This window comes from Elgaria multicarinata, chromosome 5 (genome assembly GCF_023053635.1).
Source record: "Elgaria multicarinata webbii isolate HBS135686 ecotype San Diego chromosome 5, rElgMul1.1.pri, whole genome shotgun sequence".
In the NCBI taxonomy this organism is placed as follows: domain Eukaryota; kingdom Metazoa; phylum Chordata; class Lepidosauria; order Squamata; family Anguidae; genus Elgaria; species Elgaria multicarinata.
The window spans coordinates 130,438,725-130,465,157 of record NC_086175.1 but is presented as its reverse complement, the minus strand read 5'-3'; the positions used below and the strand labels follow the sequence as shown (position 1 = coordinate 130,465,157).

Sequence of the window (26,433 nt, the reverse complement as noted above, 5' to 3'; positions counted from 1 at the left end):
GATAACCTGTGAGCTCTCGATTTCCATGTTGGCTACTATGTATGAGTTGAGTCCAGCGATGGGGGGGGGGGTCAAGCATGGACTTTAGCATGTTGTCGGAGTACTGCTACAAAAGCTCTCGAGTCGAGCATAACCAATTTAGCCGCCTTCCTAAACCTTCTGAAGAATTTTTGATAGGCTGCCTTCCTCCTCTCCTCTCCCCACGTCTTCTTTGCCCCTCTCTGTGTTCGTTATTTTATTCGGTGTTGTTGTCAGGTCTAAGCAACAAGCCTGTTTTCAGGCTCTACATTTTAAATTCTAGCCTTAAACCAAACTATGGCAGCTCCGGGGTTCCTAATAAGGTCTCAGCAACCATTCCGTCTACCCATCATAAGAACACAAGAAGAGCCCTGCTGGATCAGACCAAGGGTCCATCTAGTCCAGAACTCTGTTCACACAGTGGCCAACCAGCCATCGGCCAGGGACCAACAAGGCAGGACATGGTGCAACAGCACCCTCCCACCCATGTTCCCCAGCAACTGGTGCACACAGGCTTATTGCCTCGAACACTGGAGATAGCACACAACCATCAGGGCTAGTAGCCATGGATAGCCTTTGCCGCCAGGAATTTATCCAACCCCCTTTTAAAGCCATCCAAATTGGTGGCCATCACTACAAATACCAGTTGAGTCAAAACCATCTATAGATACGTAATTCCTTGAACGTGCCTAGACAACTTGGTGCTCCATAGTGCCTGAGCAGCTGGAGGCTTTTGCCCCATGTTTAATTGGTAACCAAAGCCAGGAGACCCGAGGGTAGTCTGCAGCCACAGATAAATGCCAAGTTCTACATTTAGGAAATAGAAACCAAATGCAGAGTTACCAGATGGGGGATACTTGGCTCAGCAATACTACAAACGAGAAGGATCTTGGAATTGTTGTAGATCGCAAGCTGAATATGAGCCAACAGTGCGATATGGCTGCAAGAAACGCAAATGCTATTTTGGGCTGCATTAACAGAAGTATAGCTTCCAAATCATGTGAGGTACTGGTTCCTATCTATTTGACCCTGGTTAGGCCTCATCGAGAGTATTGCGTCCAGTTCTGGGCTCCACAATTCAGGAAGGACGCAGACAAGCTGGAGCATGTTCAGAGGAGGGCAACCAGGATGATCAGGGGTCTGGAAACAAAGCCCTATGAAGAGAGACTGAAAGAACTGGGCATGTTTAGCCTGGAGAAGAGAAGGTTGAGGGGAGACATGATAGCACTCTTCAAATACTTAAAAGGTTGTCACACAGAGGAGGGCCAGGATCTCTTCTCGATCCTCCCAAAGTGCAGGACACGGAATAACGGGCTCAAGTTAAAGGAAGCCAGATTCCAGCTGGACATCAGGAAAAACTTCCTGACTGTTAGAGCAGTACGACAATGGAACCAGTTACCTAGGGAGGTTGTGGCCTCTCCCACACTGGAGGCCTTCAAGAGGCAGCTGGACAGCCGTCTGTCAGGGATGCTTTAGGGTGGATTCCTGCATTGAGCAGGGGGTTGGACTCGATGGTCTTGTAGGCCCCTTCCAACTCTGCTATTCTATGATTCTATTTTTCCCCAACTATTTGTGACCAACCAGGAAGTGAAGTCCTTCCAGTTCCCCCTTACTTTGAAGCCAGGGAAATATAACTGCTTATGATATCAGCACCCCACCCCCCACAAAGCCTTTGCCCCCAAATGTGTTAGACTGCAACTTCCAAAGCCCATGCTGGCTGGGAATGATGGGAGTTGCACTCCAACACATGGGGGGCACCAGGTATGGGGGGCAGCTCTATGCCTCTTCCTTTTGCCCTCTAAATATATCGCTTTCGGCCCTATTGAGCACCGTTTCCCCCCTGGACTTGAGATTTCCTCGGATGTCTACTCTCCTGGACCTCCACCTTGCCATCTCCTAGACCCCCACTTAGACCCCCACCTTGCCATCTCCTAGACCTCCACCTTTGCCATCTCCTGGACCCCCACCTAGACCCCCACCTTTGCCAACTCCTAGACCCCCACCTTTGCCATCTCGTGGACCCCCACCTAGACCCCCACCTTTGCCATCTCCTAGACCCCCACCTTTGCCATCTCCTGGACCCCCACCTAGACCCCCACCTTTGCCAACTCCTAGACCCCCACCTTTGCCATCTCCTGGACCCCCACCTAGACCCCCACCTTTGCCATGCCCTAGACCCCCACCTTTGCCATCTCCTGGACCCCCACCTAGACCCCCACCTTTGCCAACTCCTAGACCCCCACCTTTGCCATCTCCTGGACCCCCACCTTGCCTCCTTCCATTCCTTATTTGGCAAACATTAACTTCCCAGTCTCCATGTCTCTCCGTTACGATGTTACGCCTGTTAGAACGAGTGTACTGGTCCAAATGCTAGGGGCTTTGGAATACCAACCAAGCCGCCTTCCTCTTTTATAACGCATGTGCGTGTGTTAAAAATAAAGTTTGTAGCTTTGGACTTGAACAGTTCTTTGGGCTGTTTTCTCCACCGCAGAAGTAGTGGTTTCTCCCCTGCGTTGAAGCACAGTACATAAATCTGCGATGTGCGTGCCACACCTCTGGAAGAAGTCCCTTAAATCATGCGTTTGTTCTGACATATGTGGGCTCACATCTGCTTGCGAATGGGGACATGCGGCAACACCACTCCTGCGGATCAGCACTGTGCACAAACACATTTGAAAATTCTGAGTAGTTTTTATTTGGGGGGGGGGGGCTTTTCAAGTATACAAGCCATTGCTTGATGGGACAACATTTGCCCCCCTATGCTCTAAATAATAACTTAGAAGACGGCCTCACGAAATCCACTTCTGATCATAGTTGTGTATCATGATGTGCGTTTACTCAGAAATGATGAGGCCTATAGGACTTACTCCCAAGGAAGTGTGCACAGGGTTACAGTCTTAAGTTTACATCGTCGTCTTTTATAGGGTGACCAGATGGAAAGAAGGACAGGGCTCCTGTATCTTTAACAGCTGTATAGAAAAGGGAACCGCCCAGAGAGCTTCGGCTATTGGGCGGTATAAAAATGTAATAAACAAATAAATAAATAAATAAATAATTTCAGCAGGTGACATTTGTATGCATGCAGCCCCTGGTGAAATCCCCTCTTCATCACAACTGTTAAAGCTGCAGCAGCCCTGCCCTCTTTTGGATCTGGTCAAGAGGGCAGGGCTCCTGCAGCTTTATCTGTTGTGATGAAGAGGAAATTTCACCAGGTGCTGTATGCATACGAATGACACCTACTGAAATTCCCTTTTCCATGCAACTGTTAAAGATATAGAAGCCCTGTCCTCCTTTCCATCTGGTCACCCTAGTCTTTTATAACCACTAATTGTGCGCTCTGTTTTCAACCTGAAGAGCAAATTTGGTGCATGGGAAATTTCTGTCCCAAATTCGTCCGGAGACATACGCAATATTGACCGGGCGCAACTGCCGCTTTCAACAACGTTCTTTGAAAGTAACAACTGCAGTTTCCATTCTGGTTTTGGTCCAGTTGGCCCCTCCAGAAAACCATGTCCTTCACTTACGTGGGCCATTTTTGTTCCCATGCATGAAAGCGGGAGAATTACAGCCTAAAAATCCGTATATTTGACACATCTGGTGCGGTGAACGGTATCGCTGCCTCGGGTCTGCTGTAAATAGAAGCGAAGACGGTGGTATCCAGTTTCATGGGAGAGAAGAAAGCGCCTTTTGTTTTACAGCTTGTATTTTTCATACTGGGGGAGGGGAGGAATGCTACTTCATTTGGGATGGGGGGGGGGCTCTTTTCCAAATCTGTTTCCAAGAGAAGTAATTTGGGCCACTTACCGCACCAGATGTGCAAAACTATCTTAAGCATTCAATAACACATATACACCCCCCCCCCATACACACACACAAGCTCTCAGGCTTGGTTTTACCTCCTCCTCCACCCCACCTCTTGAAAACAGCACTGCTCTGTAATATGATAACACATGCAATGCTTGTGCTTTACTGCTGATTTCAGCGGACAGAGGGCGGGGCGGAGGGGAGAGGTGCTGTGGTTTACAGAATCAAATTATGCATTCTTCTGTCTGTCTTACAATGGGATGTCTCCTAGCCTCTAATCCAAACCTTAACGGTCTACCGGAGCTTTCTCCGTAACAAGATAAGCTGCTGTTAATAGCCAATTACAAGAATTTGCCTGACAGTACTCAATATATCAGAATGAAAAGAGAAAAGAAAAGGGTGTGTCGCCATAGGAGAACTGGTTGGGTCTTAGAATGTTGTGCTAATATGTTTTCCCAACTGGGGCAAATAGCAAATGCTTAGAAGGGGGGGATTTTTATTGGGAAAATAGCATAGGGGAAAGGGATTAACTTCCCCACCTTGTGGTCCCAATCTAGGATCACAAGGGGGGACTCTTTGTAAAAGTTTTAACGAGATGCATTTGGTACTTCAGTCTGCAGGGGAAAGAGTTTATCTAACCATGCCTAGTGTAATGATAGTTGCCTTACACCAGCCTTACCCAACTTGAAGGCCTCCAGATGTGTCGGACTACGACATCAACCCCAGCCAGTATGGCCAGTGGGGAAGGCTACCTTACACCGAGGGCCTTGCTAGACGAGGCGTTAGCGCGGTGCGAGGCCCGGTCTCATCCCTGTGCGTCCAGATGATGCACAGGGGATCCTGGGCTCAGGCAGGGCTCAAACTGCCCTGGCCCCAGGCTAACCAGCACCGCTCTTGGCCCGGTTTTTCCATAGTCCCAGCCTGAGCCCGTTCCACCGCTTTCCCCGGCTACTGCATTTACTCACAAGTAGCCGGGAGAAGCTGCGCACTGGGCACAGCGCTCCACAGGAGCACTGTGCCCATCGGGCTGGGGGGGGGAATTGCGGGGGTGAGAGATGGAGGCCGGAGGGGGGGGGGAGAATGGACCTGGCGGGAGAGATGGGGGGGAGGAGCGGAGCCAGGGGACATTGGGGGGGAATCGTGACCCAGGGGCGAGGCGGGGATTGGAGATCACGGGCAGGTGGGTGAGGGGGGCATTGGACATGGCGGGCGGGCGAGGGGGACATTAGACATGGTAGGCAGGTGAGGAGGGCATTAGACATGGCTGGCGGGCGAGGGGGACATTGGACATGGCGGGCGAGGGGGACATTGGACATGGTGGGTGGGCGAGGAGGGCATTGGACATGGCGGGCGAGGGGGGCATTGGACATGGTGGGTGGGCGGGCAATGGACATGACGGGCGGGCGAGGGGGGCATTGAACATGGCGGGGGGAAATCGGGGGCAGGGGGGAGCGGGGAACCCTTTTTTAAAAACAACAACACACCAAACCCCTACCTTATCGTTGGAGCGCTCCTGTGCACATGGCCCCTTTAAGCTGAAAAAAAAAAAGGCTGACGCGACGGGGCTTTCCTTTACCCCGTCGCGTGTTACGTCTAGCTGGGAGCAACAGCCCGTGCTACTTCTAGCACGGGCTGGCCCCTCTACAGGCCCGGATTCCCAGATAGGTCTAGCAAAGCCCCGAGTCATGCCATTGCTCCATCTAGCCCAGTATTGTCTAGTGTAACTTCTCCAAAACCTCAGGCATGGGACTTTAGCAGCACCTGCTGCCGGAGGTTCTTCCACGTGCAGATGCCAGGAGTTGAACCTGTGATGTTCTCCATGAAAAGTATGTGCTGTACAATGGAGTGGTTTACCCTAGCAACACAGGAGCATAAGAAACTGCCTTATGCTGAATCAGACAATTGGTCCATGGAGCCCATTACTATGAGTGGGAGAACCTCTCAAGCACAAGTCTTTCCCAGATCTGACGAGACCCTTTGGAGTAAAGAATTTAAGGCCTGGGAAGGGAGGGGATAAAATCCAGCCTGCCTGCTGTCCCAACATGGACCTCCTGGGTTCCCTAGCATAGCCATGCGCAAGAGGTGTGCCGGGTGTGCCCAGGCACACCCTAATGTCTCAAGCTGTAAGAGCCGAACTGAGGGGGCCTTTGAGTAGGGATCCAGAGGGGGATCCGGACACAGCGGGAAGGGTCTTCTGGCTGCCCTGCCACTGCGCCGAAGAACTGCTGCACACAGGCCCCACCCCCTTCCCCTGGCCCCACCCCCTTCTTCTCAACCACTGGTTGTCGGGTGGATTCCCTGCTTTTGTGCAGTCCACACCCGAATGCTAAACAGTTGAAATGCCTCGCCTAAGGCTTAGTGACTGGTAGTACAAGCAGTAAACAAAAATATGCTGGTATTTGTCGGTGGTCCCTTTTGTCTTTGGCCTAGCCTACAACTGGAATGTGCCCCACCCCCGAATCTCTCCGAAATGCAATTTCGTCCACGGGCTGGAAGAGGTTCAACACCTTTCCTTTAACTGGTGACGCTCAGGATTGAACCTGGAACCTTCAAAACACAGTGCCCTCCATCTGATAGCTACTTTAATTGCTGAGAAAGGATCGGATTAGTTTAACGAGATCATATAAAGGGAATGAACTACCAGTGCGTTTCTGAGCCCAATTCAAAGTGCTGTTTTAGACCTAGGGCGTTGCTAGACGTACCGGGTGTTCCGTCGTTGAGGAGCGGTGAAAGCGGCTTTTCCCGTTCAGCCGTGACGCCTCATCATCCACACCTGCCTTCGATTTGTGGCGGAAGTTTGCGCCGGTTGTGCTGCTGCCGCCGCGAGAACGGTTGCGCAGCCACACCGGCCTGATTGCCGCGGCTTTTTTTTTCGCTCGCTGCACGGTTTGCGCACGTCCGAAAGACCGCAAACTTGCGCAGCCATCAGCGATGCCGCCGCCGGCCCTGGCGGCGGCAGCGGCGGCAGTGCCAGTGCCAGCCGAAGTGCTGCTGGTGCTGTTGAGGGTCAACATTGATGCGCTCACTTCCTGATGGGGGTCGTGGCGGGTGTCATATGACCCGAGGTCAATCGTCTGCATGGCCACTCTGTGCCTACATCTCCCATCATGCCTCTGAGGTGTCGGCGGCGATGACCGCCTCTGTGCCCTGTGCCCCATCCCAAGGAGCCAACCCACATCTGGCCGTAGCCATGGCAGCAGCCCACAAACAGCTCTGCCCTCTGCCAGCCTGGTACCCACACTAACAGGCAGCGTACAGCACCGCCATTATGCGGCCACGGTAGCTGCCCACCGCAAGGAGTCACCAGCCACTTTTCCGGTCCTCCGTTCCTGCGCAAACTGTCACTGGGGAAATAAAAAAAAAAAGCCGCTCCGCCGCGCTGCCCCAGCTGCCGGACTGCGCGCAAATGGCGGAGGCGGCTTGACCGAAGCCGCTGACCACTCCCCCTTAGCACGCCTTTTCCTGCCCAGTGCGGACCGCAGTGACCTCACATCCTCCCACACGTACTCCGAATTACTGCGGGACAGCAGGAAAAGGCGTCCTAAAACTCACTTTTTTAAAGTCGGGAGAAAGAGGCTTCACCGCGGGATAACGGCGGATCCTCGTGAACGTCATCTGGAAGCCTCGACGTGACTGCGGAAGGTAACGCGCGCTAGAGCCTCGTCTAGTAACGCCCCTATAAAGCCTTAAATGCTTTGAGACCAAGTTACTTAGAATCATAGAATCATAGAATACTAGAGTTGGAAGGGGCCTAAAAGGCCATCGAGTCCAACCCCCTGCTCAATGCAGAAATCCACACTACAGCATACTTGACAGATGGCTGTCCAGCTGCCTCTTGAAGGCCTCTAGTGTGGGAGAGCCCACAACCTCCCTAGGTAACTGATTCCATTGTCGTACTGCTCTAACAGTCAGGAAGTTTTTCCTGATGTCCAGCCGGAATCTGGCTTCCTGTAACTTGAGCCCGTTATTCCGTGTCCTGCACTCTGGGAGGATCGAGAAGAGATCCTGGCCCTCCTCCTTGTGACAACCTTTCAAGTATTTGATGAGTGCTATCATGTCTCCCCTCAAACTGATATGGGTGAAGGACCGCCTTCACCCATATCAGCTTGCCCACACTTTAAGATCAGAAAGCGACACCCTTATCATTTGCCCACCCATGAGAGCAGTTAGGTGGGTGATCACACGGGACAGAGCCTTCTCTGCAGTAGCCTCACACCTTGGGAACTAGCTCCCATTGGAGGTCTGCCACATTCTGTCATTGCAGGCTTTTAAGAAGGCCTTGAAAACATATTATTTCACTGTGTCCTTCTCGTGATATGAATACTGTTGTTGCTGCTTTTGCCATTGTTGTTGCTGGGTTTATTGTTGGCTTTTATTGCTTTTAATTGCATTTTTATTGTGTTTATGTTTGTATTGCTTATAATATTTTAACCGTTTACACGTATTTTATGGATGTAAGCCGCCTCGCAAGGGCTTTCGCTGTAAAAGGCAGCCAAGAAATGTTTTAGATAAATAAAATAAATAACATCAGTGGGTCCCTGGCCTTGCGGTTAGCAAACCATGTGGGCTGTTATCCTACCTCCGTCGTTGTCTTTCCCATCGCCGCACGCGGTCTCCATGGAGGTATCACAACCGGCTCCTCTCCAGCCCAACTGGCAGACACAGTGCCACCCGTTCATGTCCAGCGTGCACCGGCCATTGCCATTGCACAAGCCAGGGCATCCTTCTGGAAGGGCAAAAGGAAAATTACAGTTGCATTGCACCAGGAAGGCATTGGAAAATTAAAATGGAGTACAGAGAGGGGCAACGTCTCTACGATGTCCAGACAAACAGGCATTTCAGAACATAAGAAGAGCCCTGATGGATCAGACCAAGGGTCCATCTAGTCCAGCACTCTGTTCACACAGTGGCCAACCAGCCATCAACCAGGGTCCAACAAGGCAGGACATGGTGCAATAGCACCCTCCCACCCATGTTCCCCAGCAACAGGCTTACTCCCTTGAATACTGGAGATAGCACATAACTATCAGGGCTAGCAGCCATTGATAGTCTTCTCCTCCAGGAATTTATCCAACCCCCTTTTCAAGCCATCCAAATGGATGGCCATCACTACATCTTATGGGAGTGAGTTCCATAATTTAACTCTGCGCTGTGTGAAGAAGTACTTCCTTTTATTTGTCCTGGATCTCCCACCCATCAGCTTCATGGGATGTCCCCTGGGTTCTAGTATTTTTGAGAAAGGGAGAAAAATGTCTCCCCATCCACATTCTCCACACTATGCATAATTTTGTACACCTCTATCATGTCCCCCCTTAGACTCCTTTTTCCCAATCTAAACAATCCCAGCTACTGTAACCTTCCCTCATAGGGGAGATGCTCCAGCCCCTTAATCATTTTAGTTGCCCTTTTCTGCACTTTTTCCAGCTCCATAATTTCTTTTTAGGTGCAGTGCCCTTGGTTGATGGCAATTTAGGGATGTATGAGAATTTGGTTGCAATTCGCAAATCATTCACAAATGCCCCGCTCGTAATCCCAAACATGAACGGCAACACGTTTTCTCAGAAAAAGTTTGCAAATTCCCAAACTTGCGTTCAGTTTGCAAAACGCGCACTTCAGAAACGTGAAAATTTCTCGAAGTGCGCAACTTCCCCGAAAGCGCAATTTACTTGAAATGCACACATTTCAAATCACCTACGCTTTAGTCTTTTTTTGGGGGGGGGGGAATTGCGCAACTTTGAGAAATTTTGCGCAACGTTCATGCTTGAGAGCTGTTCGTTTTGCGCAGTTTCCCCTTTGCTAGTAGTGATGGCAAACGCGAGCGCACATCGAGGCGAGATGAGCGGTGCGCTGATGTTTGGAGATTCCTGGTCTGTAATAAAAGGAATTGAAATGAAAGGGAAAGGAGATTCCTGGCAAGCTGAAACATTATGCTTGGCCGTGCCTAGGTGGCTTGCCCTTTCTATGCTCTTTTGTTCAAAGGGAAAGCTTCAAACTGCAATGGAAAGCCATTTCACACAACCATTTATCCCAGGTTGACATTTTCGGTGGGCGTGTAAACATCTGAACCAGACTTGTGAATGGTTTGTTATGCACCCACACTGCAACATATCCCAGTCAACCATACTGTCTCTTTTTGAAAGAACCTTTTCCTCATTTCCATATGGAACAAATCATACATTATTACAACTATACAGTGAGGAAAGACTACACCCTGAATCAATTATACAGTCATTTTTCTTATTCCACCAAAAATGTGCATAGATTTCCATTAATAAACTCACATTCAAATTCCTTTGCTCCTTTGTACCATTCATAAAAAAAACCCAATTTATCTATTTTCGAAACCTCTCTGCTTCGCCATGTATGTACATTAAGCACACATTTTTTCTGCTTGTTTGTTTTCAATTACTGAATCTTCAATTTCTGTCTCTACCAACAACTTCATCAACAAATTTATATATTCTTTAATAAGGATATCTTTTCAATAACTAATATAGAGGAAACAAAAAGTGCAAGTACATGAAAAGATCTGGTTACAAATTGATTTATTGACTGTTAGAAATATCAACAAGATATTAAATGAATCACATGGGGTGTAATTCTATGTATGTTCAGACAGAAAACAGTGCTGAAACTCCCAGCATTTCCTCAGCCGGCAGTGCTGGCTGGTGAACGCTGAGAGTTATAGAATTTTTTTCTACCTGAACATATAACGGATTTCACCCTTACTGGATTAATTACTGATTTGTTCAAATATGCCATTTGATTCCTAATTCTGTAGACATTTTATCACAACAAACCGAAATAAACTTAATATTATTATGGTGGAGGGTAAACTAGAGCTATGAATAATTTTAATAGTCAGATCTCTCATAATTATCACATTTCCATCAAACAAACTTTCGCATTAGGCAAATGAGTTTGCTAAGCCTTGGGCTTGAGGGCTTCCTCCCTCCGCTATCACCCTCCGGCATTCACCAGATGAGATTGGAAGTATCTGCTTCCAGGTTTAAGCTAACCACAGTTTATCATTACATCCAAACTGTGGTTAATTTAAACTATGCTTTATTGCAACAAGCCAAGATCAGAAACCATGGTTTGATCTTGGCTTGTTTCAATAAACCATACTTTAAACTAACCATCGCTTACCCTTGCTGGATATAATGATCACCTACAGTTAGTTAAAACCTGGAAGTGGTTACTTCTGATCTCTTCCGCCCACTGGACAGATGGGGATGGGGGGGTGAGCTTGGGACCACAATACCTGACGGAACGCCTCTCCCGACGTGAATATACCCGGTCACTACGTTCAACATCTAAGGTCCTCCTCCGGGTGCCTACTCCGAGAGAGGCTCGGAGTGTGGCAACGAGGTACAGGGCCTTTTTGGTGGTGGCCCCCAGACTATGGAATGATCTCCCTGACGAGGGTCGCGTGGCGCCAGCGCCGCTATCTTTCCGACGCCAGGTTAAGACTTTCCTCTTTGCCCAGGCATATGGCAGCACATCTTAATCACCCACATGTTTATTTTTAACGGTTTTTAATGCTTTATGTGCGTATGTTCTGTGTTTTCGAATTTTAAATTTTGTATACTTGTTTTTATCTTAATCTTTTAGAATTTCTGTAAACCGCCCAGAGAGCCCTGGCTATGGGGGTGGTATCTAAGTGTAATAAATAAATGAAATAAATAAATAAATCCCAATGCTTAATCAAGCTCATTCTTCTGACTGAATACTGGGCAAGCAGTATGCATGGAAAGGCTGAAGTCATTAAGGCTTCACCATGCATTCTTCTTCCTTAACATTTAAGAAGAAATAATGAGCAAAGTTACATTTGGGAGGATGGAAGCAAATAAAACCAGTTGCTTCATATATGCAAAGGCATTTCTCCCTGTCTAGCAAGGCTGTTTACTCAGATTAACAAGTGATTACCTTGCAATTTTTCAAGACTGGTAGCCGGAATAATCTGCCACTAATGATCTGGGCAATTAAAGCTCTTTAATTAGTCCCAGTCATAACCCTCCTATATCTCTCGGAAGGCTCTTTCTACAGAAGTCGCATCTCCAATTGAGATTTTATTTAGAGATCCGGGTTGGGTGATAAAGGGATATTGGAGAGCGGGGGAGTTCATATATTTCCTTCCTTGCCCTTCCTCTAGTTCTTTTTTTAAAAAAAAGGAAGAGAAGGGGAAATGATTTTCTGTGCTTTCCTCGTCAGATTTCGGTGGGAAAGGAAATGATTTCAGATGGTCATAAACGGACACCACTGGGAAGAGCTCAACCACTTATGGTAGAGAGACCATCGCTTTAGGGACATAGGAAGCTGTCATATCAAGTCAGACCACTGGACCATCAGTGTTGTTCACAATGACTGGCAGGGGCTTTCCAGGGTTTCAGGCAGGAATCTTCCCTAGCCCTACCTGAAATCATTATGGGCAAGTAGATGTTGTGACCTTCTTAGGCAAGGTGCTCAACTGCACGTTGACTAACCATAGAATCATAGAATAGCAGAGTTGGAAAGGGCCTACAAGGCCATCAAGTCCAACCCCCTGCTCAATGCAGGAATCCACCCTAAAGCATCCCTGACAGATGGCTGTCCAGCTGCCTCTTGACGGCCTCTAGTGTGGGAGAGCCCACAACCTCACCAGGCAACTGATTCCATTGTCGTACTGCTCTAACAGTCAGGATGTTTTTCCTGATGTACAGCTGGAATCTGGCTTCCTTTAACTTGAGCCCGTTATTCCATGTCCTGCACTCTGGGAGGATCGAGAAGAGATCCTGACCCTCCTCTGTGTGACCATCTTTCAAGTCCTTGAAGAGTGCTATCACGTCTCCCCTCAACCTTCTCTTCTCCAGGCTAAACAGGCCCAGTTCTATCAGTCTGTCTTCATAGGGCTTTGTTTCCTGACCCTTGTCATCCTGGTCGCCCTCCTCTGAACACGCTCCAGATGCTGGGAATTGCAGTCCAACAACAGCTGGAGGGTCACACGTTTCCCCATCACTGTACTAAACCCATGAATGGGGACAAACCAGGCATTTAGCCAGGAGTTTCTTCAGGGTTTTCAGTTTGCACTGCTGAAGAGGCAAGCTGCTCTTCAATTTAAAACTTAAACTGACAAGTGGGTTGCCTCTTCAGCACGTGGTGGAAATTCTAAAGAGGGCTTTGGGTCTTCAGCATGTTATCGCTATTAATTTCGCTGGGGTTTTGGAGATGACTTACAGAGAACACTAGTTGCCACAGACCCCCAATTTCAGAACAACAGCCTGACAGGAGATTGTGTGTATCCTAAGCACACTGATGTCTGGCTGTTATTTAATAATGGAACCAGTTATCTAGGGAGGTTGTGGGCTCTCCCACACTAGAGGTCTTCAAGAGACAGCTGGACAACCATCTGTCAGGAATGCTTTAGGGTGGATTCCTGCACTGAGAAGGGGTTTGGATTGGATGGCCTTATAGGCCCCTTCCGATTCTGCTATTCTATGATTCTATGTATTATTTTTATATGTTTTAATCAATTTTATATATTTTATAATATTTTTGTATTCTATGTTGTTCCCCGCCTCAATCCAGAGGGAGAGGCAGGTAATAAATGTATTTATTTATTTATTTAGACAAAGGAATGCAACGGCGAGATCACATTACGCCAGTCCTTTTCCAGCTTCACTGGCTGCCAGTCCAGGTCCGGGCCTGATTCAAAGTGCTGGTATTGACATTTAAAGCCCTAAACGGTTTGGGGCCAGGTTATTTGAAGGAACGCCTCCTTAAAGTACCTGCCCGGACCTTAAGATCATCCACAGGGGTCCTTCTCCGTGAGCCCCTGCCAAAGGAAGAGAGGCAGGGGGCTACTAGGAGGAGGGCCTTCTCCGCTGTGGCACCCCGGCTGTGGAATGAGCTCCCCAGAGAGGTCCGTCTGGCGCCTACACTGTACTCCTTTCGTCGCCAGCTGAAGACCTTTTTATTCACTCAGTATTTTAACACTTAATTTTAACTTAAATTTAAAATTTACTGTTCTAACTCTGTATTTTAATCTTATATCAATTTTGCTGCGTGGTTTTATCCTGGTTGTACTTTTTATACTGTATTTTGTATTTGTGTTTTTAACCTGTTGGTTGTTTTATTATGGTTTTAATTTTTGTGAACCGCCCAGAGTGCTTCAGCTATTGGGCAGTATAAAAATGTAACAAATAAATAAATAAATTATTATTATTATTATTATTATTATTATTATTATTATTATTATTATTCCTAACGTGGGGGGGAAGGGTAATACACCACCTTTTTGTTCTTAGTAGAGGGTGTAACTGGACTGCCAAAGCAGAGCAGATTCAGTGATCTTAATCATGCATATTTGGAAGTGTTAATAAGAAACAAAAGTGTGAGTTACTGCGGTAAATAAAATTTCATAATTCACGGGACAGCTGTGGAAGTTCTGTATGACTAGAAAAAAATAATTACGTTATTTTCATTTGCCACCTTCTTTTTAAGGACCAGGTCCTATGTAGGAGGCCAGAAGAGGTGGATTGAATTGGCTGAATTCTCTTTCAGCCTGACACTGTGGGGAAGCCGTCACACGACGACGGCTCCTTCACTCACTCAGCTCATATTTCAGCATGCGGTGAGCTTCCTATCAAGTTTCAATTCACTTCCTTAGTTTTCTGACAGGTAGAACAGAGTGAGTGATGAAAACCCTTCTTCAGGTAATGTATATGAAGTGCTTATGTACCTGCTCCATAGTGTGCTTACTATCACACAATCAGTCCACCATGTGAGTAAAGATTCACTGGAACATCCTCTGGTTGTGTGGAAGTAATGGGAAACGACTCATCACCAGTATAATCACATTTAGAATCATGGAAGTCAAGAAGCTTGCCCCAGAGAAATGCAGGTTGCTTACCTGTAACTGTAGTTCTTCGAGTGGTCATCTATGCATTCACACATATGGGCTTTGCGCCTGCGCAGAGACCAGACCGGAACCTTCTATAGCTGAGTGGAACGTTTTTGGCGGGAACCCCTCCCCCACGCTACCGTGCATGTCCATGGGGTTCCCGCCCTTACCTCAGTTTACAGGAGTCCGACATTGTGCCCCCATAAACATGAGTGTAAATAAAATACAAGTACATTCCACATATAACTGTGTCATTTATAAGTCTCACACCACCAAGTGGGGATGGTGGGTGGGTTGTGTGAATGCATAGATGACCACTCGAAGAACTACAGTTACAGGTAAGCAACCTGCATTTCTTCTTCGTGGTCTCTATGCATCACACATATGGGCGAGTAGCAAGCTGACATATATTTGGAGGTGGGTTGGTGCATCATCTGAAGATCTCCGAGAGCACTGTCCTTCAAATGAGCAGTCCTGCCTCGCACGGGTGCCCAAACTGTAGTGCCTAACAAACGTGGATGGAGTGGACCACGTTGCAGCTCTACAGACTTCTGTCAAAGGAACCCCTTTGCCGAAAACCACAGATGTTGTGACGGCTCTGGTAGAATGAGCTGTCACAGGTTTCACCAGTTCTAGTTTAGAGATAGAGTAGACAAGTTCAATTGTCTCTACAATCCAGCGTGACAGACGCCGGTATGAAGCAGGGAGTCCCTTATAAGGCTCCCCATAACAAATAAACAATTGCTTTGTTTTTCTAAAATTCCCTGTCCTAGCCTTGTAAAAGGCAAGAGTTCTCCTTACATCAAGTGTATGTAAAGCAGACTCTACAGGTGATGTAGGATTCGGAAAGAAAGCTGGTAGAGTGATATATTGGGACAGATGAAAAGTTGACACTACCTTAGGCAAGAAGGCAGGGTCTGTGCGTAACACAACCTTATCTTTGTGAAAGATAGTGTAAGGAGCAACTATCTTGAGAGCTCTAAGCTCACTTGCACGTCTAGCAAAAGTGATGGCTACTAAAAAGACAGTATTGAATGTTAGAAGCCTAAGGTCAGATAAGGCCATGGGCTCGAAGGGCTTCTTTGTCAATGCCTGTAACACCACTGATAGGCTCCATGGTGGAACGATACTCTTTACTGTCGGTATCATATTTTTAAGCCCTTTTAAAAATCTCCCCGATGTTGGATGCACAAAAGGTGTAAAACCAATCATGCCTCGATGAAAGACGTAATAGCTGCTAAGTGAACTCTGATGGAAGTGAGTTCGAGTCCCTGCTGATAAAGTGTCAGTAGGTATTTGAGGATTAACGCTAAAGGGCAAGATTCAGGTGCTTGATCGTTTTCCAAGGCAAAAGTTTGAAATCTTTGCCACTTTGCCGCATAAGATTTTCTTGTTGAAGGCTTTAGTGATGCCAAAAATATATGGTCTACAGATAAATCTTTGATACGAGAGGAGGAGTAGATGATATCCTCCATGCCATCATCTTGAGGGTCGACGGGTTTGCGTGTCGAACCCTGCCCTGGTGTCGAGACAACAGTGTCGGTATCGGCGGGAGTCTGATGTAATTCCTGTCCGACAGTCGAAGGGCGTGGAGAACCACGTCTATCGAGGCCACCACGGTGTGATAAGGATGCAGTCCGACCTGTCCGACTGGATTTTGGCCAGCACCTTCGTCAACAGTGGAAACAGAGGAAAGATGTAAAGAAGATTTCCTTTCCAGGTTCTGGTGAAAGCATCTCCTAGCGAGTGCTTTCCTCTTCCTGCTCTGCTGCAGAACCTGGAACAAGCTGCGTTTTCTTCGGTAGCGAAGACATCGACAGCAGGGAGGCTCCAGTACCGAAAGAGAACGTCTCTTACTTCGGTATCGAGCTCCCATTCGTGGTCGACGTGGAAAGACCTGCTGAGGGCGTCCGCGATGATGTTTTCATTGCCCGCTACATGGGTCGCCGTCAGGTGAGTATTTCTCTTTATGCACCAGTTCCAAATCCTGAGTGCCGATCGATTCAGAGGATGAGACCTTGTCCCACCTTGTCTGTTGATGTACGCCACTACTGTGGTGTTGTCTGTTGCGATCAGGACGATTCAGCCCTCGATCAATTGTGAAAAAGTTCTTATTGCATTCTCCACCGCTAGCAGTTCTAGGTGGTAGATATGATGTTCCCTCTGGGAAAGAGGCCAACGGCCCTGAGTTGTGAGGGAGTCGCAGTGTGCTCCCCATCCGATCAACGATGCATCCGTCGTGATCGTTACCGAAGGAGTGTTTCGAAGATCGAAAGTTCTTAAAACCCAGGCTTACAATATTCTCATTCTGAGTCTTGCAAACCTGATGACTGCATCAAGCCTAATAGTCTCTGAATTGTCCATGCCGAAACTTTTCGGCGGCTCTCGGTATCGATGGCTAACTGCTGTAAGGTGTTCGCTCTGGTCGACGGTAAGTATGCTCTCACATCTCGAGAAGACAGAGTTACCCCTATAAAGTCGAGCTTCTGATGTGGGGTCAAGATGGATTTCTCCTCGTTGATCCACAAACCCAACAAGTCCAACAGGTTGAGGGTGATTGAAATGTCCTTCTGGAGCGTGCAACTGCTGTCCGCTACCAGAAGCCAATCGTCCAAGTGTAGGAGCTGCAGAATAAAAGTAACCGTTGTCATACGGAACTTCCTTGGAATGATGAATTTGTTTAACTGCTTTAAGTCCATGATCGGCCGAAGACCTCATATTTCTTCGGGACCGTGAAGTAGCGCGAGAAAAAACCCTGGTTGAGTTCCTCTGCGGGTACGGGAGAGATGGCTCTCTTCGATAGCAGAGGTCTGTACCTCCGGAAGCAGAGGAAAGGATGGCGCCGTTACTTTCACCCCCGAAGAAGGAGGAAGGACATCGAGCTCGATGGCATACCCCGAGTTGATGATAGTGAGCACGCAGGAGTCTGATGTCATTGACTCCCATTGATGGTAATGGGGTGCTAGGCGGTTCGCAAAGAGAGGTGGACGTGGGACAAAGAAGTCAAAGTCGCTGCTTCTTGGTGAAGTCAGGCTGACGCTTGTCTTGTTGAAATGTAGACTGATATGGCCGCTTACTCTGGAGTTGTTGTTGTTGTTGCTGCCTCTGTTGGCTTTGATAGTAGGGCCGCTGCTGTTGTTGTTGAGCAGGCGGTCTTGTTCACCGTCTCAGCTTGTATTGGGCAGGCTGAGTAGAGAAACTTATTTTCTTGGCTGTTGTGCGAGCCTTGTATATAGAGTCCAAGGTCTTGTCCGTCTTGCTATTAAACAAGCCCTCGCCATCGTAAGGCATGTTCTCAATCCTGGCTTTGGTGTCATGAGCCAGATTAGCGGAGTGGAGCCAAGCATGTCTCCTCAAGGACACGAATCCCATCATCGACTTGGAATGGCAGTCAACTTGGTGTCGCGCTGTCGACACTTGTTGCCTGGCTATGGCTGAAGCTTCACTTTGGAAGACTCATGCCCGCTCTTTTTTGTCCTCTGGGAGATGTTCACCTAGTGATCCTATTTTCTCCCAGAGGAAGAGCTGGTATCGTGCCATGGTAGCCTCGTAGGCTGATGCCCAAAGAAGCAGAGGAGTAAATCCTCTGGCCCGTAAGGTCCAACTTTCTGCCCTCTCTGTCCACGGGTGCAGAATGTGCCTTCTGTGAGCGGCCTTGAGCCGACTCCCTACGATCGAATTAGGTTTGGGATGTTGGACCAGAAACTGTACATTTTCTTGTTAGACTCGATAGAGGGTCTCTAGCCTTTACGATGTGGCTTGAGACATCGCCGGTGTTTTCCAGAATAATTGAGCCATTTGCTTTAAAGCATGTGGTGCTGGGTCACCAGTCCTAATGCCTGAGCCATTCTAAGCATATGGTCAGAAGATCTGACCATATCGTCGGAAGGGGAAGAAGGGTCGTTGTCATGAACCTCATCTTATGGTGAAGGCATCGATGGAGTAGCCGACAACCCCAATTCAGAATCCGATGAATAATTTTCTTCAGGCAAGGATACTGTAACCACCTGGAGGTATACATGCTCCGTCGGTATCGTGGTAACCGCGGCAGTCGATGCCGATGGCTGTGTACGGTGTCGAGGCGTCGACACCGTGGACATTGGTGGGCGGGCGGTGGAGGCAGCGGTAGATGACACATGCTCCGTCGGTATCGTGGTCTCGATGTAAGCGAAGGGTGCGCATAATACTCTTCTTGAGGGTACTGGTGGTCACCCTGGAAGTGGGCGATATCGATCCCATTCCGAAGGCGGTAGAGGGATTAGTCCCTGAACCTCTCACGGCCTGGTAGGCTCTCGGAAAGAGGCCGCTGAAACCGAATCCCGCAACTCGCCCTCCGATAGACTGGGAGGGTGCGTCGGTACCGTAGCCATCGGTAGCGGCTGGAATCTCGATACCGAGGGAGGCCTCGGTATCGAAGCGGTCGGTATGGCAGGAGGAGTAGAGTGACTCCTAGCCGGTTCCGCCGCTCCATTTCCGAAGAAGATTTGGGAGTCCGGGCCTTTTTTGGAGATTTTCCTGGCCGCGGGACTCGCCAGTGACCGTCCAGGCGTTAGGGGTATCTGAGCCCTATTAGCCGCTCTGGAATATTCAGGCACCTCAGTGCAACGGTCATCAACGGACTTACTGGCTGCCGTTTTGTCGATCGTCGAAGATTTGGGAGCCCGGGCCTTTTTTGGAGATTTTCCTGGCCGCGGAACTCGCCAGTGACCGTCCAGGCGTTAGGGGTATCTGAGCCCTATTAGCCGCTCTGGAATATTCAGGCACCTCAGTGCAACGGTCATCAACGGACTTATTGGCTGCCGTTTTGTCCATCATCGAAGATTTGGGAGCCCGGGCCTTTTTTGGAGATTTTCCTGGCCGCGGAACTCGCCAGTGACCGTCCAGGCGTTAGGGGTATCTGAGCCCTATTAGCCGCTCTGGAATTCTCAGGCACCTCAGTGCAACGGTCATCAACGGACTTACTGGCTGCCGTTTTGTCGATCGTCGAAGATTTGGGAGCCCGGGCCTTTTTTGGAGATTTTCCTGGCCGCGGAACTCACCAGTGACCGTCCAGGCGTTAGGGGTATCTGAGCCCTATTAGCCGCTCTGGAATTCTCAGGCACCTCAGTGCAACGGTCATCAACGGTCTTACTGGCTGCCGTTTTGTCGGTAACGGACTTACTCGCTGCCGTTTTGTCGGTAACGGACTTACTGACTGCCGTTTTATCCATAGTAGGAGCCTCCGTGGCTCTGAGAGCTTTTTCCCCCCAAGATGGAGGGAGGTCGTCAGCTCTGCTTTTCCTCGTTTGTTTTGTAAACGACATGCAATGATGGCAGGCCTCAACGATATGGCCTTAGCACAAACAAAGGACACAGAGGGAGTGTCCGTCAATAGGTGGAAGCTTGGCCCCACACTTCACACACTTCGTAAACGGGGCTTCAACTGCCATACAGGCCTCACGCGACCGAAGTCGCTGAGGAAAACTATCTACAATAATATATATATATATATATATATATATTTTAATATAAGAAAAGTAGTAAGAAGAGTCTTAGAAAAAGATCGAAAAACGAAGAAGATCGTAAAAGAGAGAATAAAGTTAATAAGAAAAACGCTAGAGGTTCGGTTAAACAGGTCTGTGCACAATGGCGGACGAAGAAGAACTGAGGTAAGGGCGGGAACCCCATGGACATGCACGGTAGCGTGGGGGAGGGGTTCCCGCCAAAAACGTTCCACTCAGCTATAGAAGGTTCCGGTCTGGTCTCTGCGCAGGCGCAAAGCCCATATGTGTGATGCATAGAGACCACGAAGAAGAACCCTGGGGATTGTAGTCTGGCAAAGGTGCTATAAGTTTGACCTTTGTGATTCCCCATCCCAAATCAACTACAGTTCCCACCATTCTCTGGTGAGAGAGAATGACTACTAAACCAGTCCAAATCTCCAGGGTAGATATGCCCTTAAGAACTGGCTGTTTTGCTCTTTGGATTAGAGCAGAACGAAACGGATGCATCTTTCCAGCTCAGATCAGAATGGCTGATTTGCTGATCTCAACCAAAAACATGTTACTAATTAAGACAGCAGAAATGACCTGAGCAATGTTCATTGCAAATCATGCATTTTGCCCACATAACTAAGCGTTATGCAAGGCCTAATCTACATCAAGCAGGATATTGGACTATGAAAGCAGTATATAAAAGGCAGGAGCCACACTACTTATTTATTAATTAATTATTGCATTTATATTCCGCCTTTTTTCTTCCAAAGAACCCAAGGAGGCATACATAATCCTCCTCCTCCTCTCCATTTTATCCTCACAACAACAACTCTATTAGGTGGGTTGGGCTGAGAGTCTGTGACTGGCCCAAAGTCACCCAGTGAGTTTCCCTGGCCGAGTGGGGACTAGAACCCAGATCTCCTGACTCCAAGTCTGACACTTTAGCCACTACACCATACTGGCTCTCTTTATAGCGGTATTGAAGTGCACTGACAACTGTTGAGGCCCGTCGGCACATACCAGTGCTATATCCTGCTTGGTCCGGCTCCCGCCTTTTATATACCGCTTTCATTGTGCAATATCCTGCTCGGTGTAGATTAGGCCCAAGATAGAAGTTACAGCTAGTGCTGATTTCTCTAAGGTCCATCATAAATGTGAAGGTTTATTGCAACTGTTCCAACTTTAACCCGTACCAAGCTCTAAGGAGGACAACCAACCATCCTGGTTTGTAAGGGTGATTTTTTTTATAAAAAAAAGATAAAGCATGTATTATTTTTTAAATAGAAGGCATATGGAAAAAAAAGAGGGGTGTGCACAAGGGGAGACAGAGGCCTTCTCTAGACCTAAGGTTTATTCCAGGATCGCCCAGGGATCATCCCTGTGCATCTAAATGACACGCAGGGGATCCTGGGAGCAGGCAGGGACGACCCCGGGACAAACCTTAGGCCAGAACGGAGATGCTTGCTACCTCACATTTCTGTATCTCAAGGAAGCTGGGACACGGAGATATCACATCTCAATTGTCTCTCCTTGCTTCTCCCCTTTCCCTCTGGGTGTTTCTCTCTTACCTTTTGATATCACCCCCCCCCCTTTACGACCTCCCACATGGAGATGAAAGGCTGAAACCAGGAGTGATCTTGAAATGTACCATACCAACATGTACAGTATTATTAGACACGTGAGCGCCCAGCGGGTCCAAGCTGGAGACCCAAAGAAGATCCAGGAGCCTGGTTCAGCTTTGCATCCAGTCACTTTACCCTCCCACTGAAATATGGTGAAAACAGGCATTGACTTTAATGGAACGGTGTGGCATCCCATGTTTTTTTTAGGTAGGGAATGAGTGCTTTTACCAACCCCCTGCTCCCTCTACAGACCTTGCAGCTACGTAGAGCTGCCCCACTGCAATTTCAAAAGGATGTGTGCGTCCGACTCAATCAAATTTATTGTCAGCTCATCAGATATACCAAGAAAGCACTGAGCGCCTGCAGCCGACGTACATAATTAGCTACACATTTCGAAATGGCAGGCAATGGTTTCCAGCTTTTGGAAAGGGGTGGGGGGAAAGCCAATTTCCCCATTACAGCTATAATTTCATAAATTAAATTAATAAAGTGCAGCTTCAACCCGGGAGGGCTTTGAATGAGGAGGGCTCTTCTGGAGCAACTTTAATGGCTTTTGGGGAAAGCGTTGTAGAAAGCGAGTGGTTTTCGAAGACTGAAAACAAAACCTGCCTTAAAAGCATTGCGGTCTGAATCTCATGTAACTCTGATGGATTTATCTGAAACGTGACATTCCGCTTCGGTTTGTGAGAACAGCCCCAAATTTCGTTATAAGCCAGTGCTTCTCAAATGGGGATCGGGGTGAGATTTGTTTGGGTGTCTGTGGGCATGTCTACACCAGGGGAGGGGAGGGGGAGTTTCTCGAGATATGCTGATCGCGAGATCCTCCCCCTCAGTCCACATGGGCTGCGTGTCGTCCCGGGCATCGTGCTTGTTGCGGTGGCCATTTTTTTTTACTAACAAGAAGAGCTGGAGCGCACGAGCGCTCTAGCGAAAATTAAAAGGTAAAAAAAAAGCTCCCCTCCCCCAATGGGCACAGAGCTCCTGAAGAGCTCTATGCCCCGTGTCCGGTTCCTCGCATTTACTCATGAGGAGCCGGGACAAAACCGGGACGGCCGCCCACACCTCCGCGGTCTTAGGACGATCCCAAGATTGCGGGGAAAATCGGGCTAAAAGGCGTCCCGGTTATCCCGGGGAAATGGAGGGATCTTTCCTCCCTGCCCCCGGGATCCCCTGTGTGTCATGTGGACGCACAGGGATGATCCCTGGGCGATCCCTGGGAAAAGGACTAGTGAAGACATGTCCTGTGCCTCAAGGAGGCACAAGCAGTGGGGACACCAGAAAAACACACAACAGGGAAGCTCAGAAGAAAAAAGCCAACCAAAATGATCTGGGGTGGTAGTGGGAGGAGCAACTCCCTTACAAGGAGAAGTTACAACGTTCAGGGCTTTTTAGTTTTAAAAAGAACAACACTGAGCAGAAGAGGACATGTTGGGTTTTTTAAAATTATGCATGGTGGGAAGGAAGTGGATAAAGAGTATTTATTTATTCATTTTTGCATTTATATCCTGCCTTTTTTCCTCCAAGGAACCCAAGGCAGCGTACATAATCCTCCTCCTCTCCATTTTATCCTCACAACAACCACCCTTTGAGGGAGATTGGGCTGAGGGTCTGTGACTGGCCCAAAGTCACCTAGTGGGGTTCCATGGCCAAGTGGGGACTAGAACCCGGATCTCCCGACCTCCAGTCCAACACTTGAGCCACTACGCCACACTGGCTCTCTTCCTCTTTACCAGAACCTGGGATCATCCCATGAGTAGAATGGTGGGAGGTTCGGGACAATTAAATGGAACAACCCATCATTAAACTATGGAATTAGCTGTCCTAAGATGTGGAGTTGGGCACGAACTTAGACGGTTTTAAAAGGGGATTTGACAAATTCATGGAGGATCAGTGGCTGCTTGTCCCAATGGCTATCTACTCCTGCCAGGATCCAGAATGCCTCTGAATATAAGTCATTGGGGAACAACAGAAGAAAAGAGCTGTGGTCCTCATGTCCTAGTTATGGGCTTCCTGGAGTCATCCGGCTGGACACTGTGAAACAGAATACTGGGCTAGTTAGCCCTTTGGTCTGATCCAGCAGGGCTCTTACGATGATTTCGGAGGCGGGAGGACGGACAAGGATGACACACTTTATCTAATATCTTATATTCAATGAACAAAAAACCTACGGTTTATAAAACAACGTTAAGGCCCTACACTTTTCCACCAAGCACCAAAAAGCGGGGAAATTGGGAGTTAAGGCTCGCCAGCCTTAACGCCACATCCTCCCTAAGGAGGCAGAAAGTACCAGTGAAATTCTCATTCTGCCAAAGCAGATAAACCATGAGGACAGGATGGAGAATAGGATATGCAGAGGTGACTGTGGGGTTGTGGAAAACTGATGACGAACAACTTAGAGCCACCTACTTCTTTTTTTGTTTAGAGCAGCCCTTCCCCAACCTGGTGCCCTCCAAAGGTGTTGGACTGCAACGATCGATCATTGCAAGTCAGTATGTCCCATGGTCAGGAATGCTGGGACATCAGGATGGGGAACGTAGGGGGCGCCTCCAGGCAAGCCCCCCCCACCTCACCCCGCTTACCTGCTCTGTCGTCGTTGGGCCCGGCCTTGAACAGAACGCCCTGGTGCACCCAGAAGCAAGGCCACACTTGCAGCCTTGCTTCTGGGTGGACCCAGGGGCTCAATTCAAGCCTGGGCCAGGTGACGACGGAGCAGGTAAGAACCCCCACACACACACCTGGCCCCTTACCTGGACCTGCTGCTACCGCTGCACAAAGTGCAGCAGCTCCAGCCAACCCCCCTTCTGCCTGGCCCCTTACCTGGAGCTGCCACTGCACAAACTGTTGCGGTGGCAGCTCCAGGCAAGCCCCCCCTGCACCCCACCACTTACCTTCTCCGTCATGGCCTGACCCATGCTTGAATCGAGCCCCTGAGTCCACCCAGAAGCAAGGCTGCAGGTGCGGACTTGCTTCCGGGTGGACCAGGGCACTCGATTCAAGCCGGGGCCCAGCGACAACGGAGCAGGTAAGTGGGGTGGGCTGGGGTGGGGGCTTGCCTGGAGCCGTTGCTGCAGTTTGCACAGCAGTGGCAGTGGGTCTAGGTAAGGGGCCAGGCAGGAGGGGGTTGCTTACCTGCTCCATCGTCCCCAGGCCCAGGCTTGAATTGAGGTTCTGGATGGACCAGGGTGCTCAGTTCAAGTCCAGGCCCAGTGACAATGGAACACATAAGTGGGTTGGGGCTTACCTGGCAGCAGAGCCAGGCAGGAGGGGGTGGGGTTTCTTACCTGCTCCGTCGTCACAGTCCAACACCTTTGGAGGGCACCAGGTTGGGGAAGGGCTGCTCTAAACAAAAAAAGAAGTAGGTGGCTCTAAGTTGTTCGTCATCAGTTTTCCACAACCCCACAGTCACCTCTGCATATCCTATTCTCCATCCTGTCCTCATGGTTTATCTGCTTTGGCAGAATGAGAATTTCACTGGTACTTTCTGCCTCCTTAGGGAGGATGTGGCGTTAAGGCTGGCGAGCCTTAACTCCCAATTTCCCCGCTTTTTGGTGCTTGGTGGAAAAGTGTAGGGCCTTAACGTTGTTTTATAAACCGTAGGTTTTTTGTTCATTGAATTTCATGGCTTTTTATAAAGGATAACAAGCCCTTCCCTCTTTTAAATGCGGTTACTCTAGTATAGTTCCTGCAGCTTTCACTATTGTGATGAAAAGGAGATTTCACCAGGTTCTCCATATATACAAATGACACCTGGTGAAATTCCCTTTTCATCAGAACAGTGCACGCTGCAAGAGCTATACTAGAGTAATCAGATACAAAAGAGGTCAGGGCTTCTGCAGCTTGCACTGTTGTGATGAAGAGGGGATTTCACCAGGTTCTCCATATATACAAATGACACCTGCTGAAATTCCCTTTTCTATGCAACTGTTAAAGATACAGGAGCCCTGTGCTCCTTTTCATATGGTCACGGGCAGGGGGCTGGTGACTCCGATGTCAGTGAATCCATGGGTACATAAATCCTACAATCCTATGCAAGGTTAGACATAAAATCCTACAATTCTATGCATATACCCACGGATTCATAGACCCACTGACGTCGGAGTCACCAGCCCCACCTTGTGACCATATGCAAAGGAGTACAGGGCTCCTGCCTCTTTTACAGTTGCATAGAAAAGGGAATTTCAGCAGGTGTCACTTGTATTCATACAGCACCTGGTGAAATTCCCTCTTCATCACATCAGTGAAATCTGCAGGAGCTGTACTAGAGTGACTCCATTTAAAAGAGAGCAAGGCTCCTGCAGCTTTCACTGTTGTGATGAAGAGGAAATTTCACCAGGTTCTCCATATATACAAATGATATCTGCTGAAATTTATATTTATAAATATAACTGTAAAAAAATTATATTTTTTACTTAATTAACATTAAAGAATGCACAACCATTGTGCATTCTTTAATGTTAATTAAGTAAAAAATATATTTTTCTCCTGCACCTTTAACTGTGGTGATGAAGAGGAAATTTCACCAGGTTCTCCATATATACAAATGATATCTGCTGAAATTTATATTTATAAATATAACTGTAAAAAAATTATATTTTTTACTTAATTAACATTAAAGAATGCACAACCATTGTGC

At 48.3% G+C, this 26,433-nt stretch overlaps 1 protein-coding gene across 1 annotated transcript in view; it reads right to left on the bottom strand.

Moving 5' to 3' along the window:
* The window catches only part of TENM4 (teneurin transmembrane protein 4), a 478,872-nt gene that overhangs the window by 108,391 nt on the left and 344,048 nt on the right, over positions 1-26,433 (bottom strand). The window contains exon 14 of the mRNA XM_063127306.1: positions 8,402-8,548. Within this exon, the coding sequence (XP_062983376.1) occupies positions 8,402-8,548 (147 nt within the window). The remainder of the gene's footprint in view (positions 1-8,401; positions 8,549-26,433) is intronic.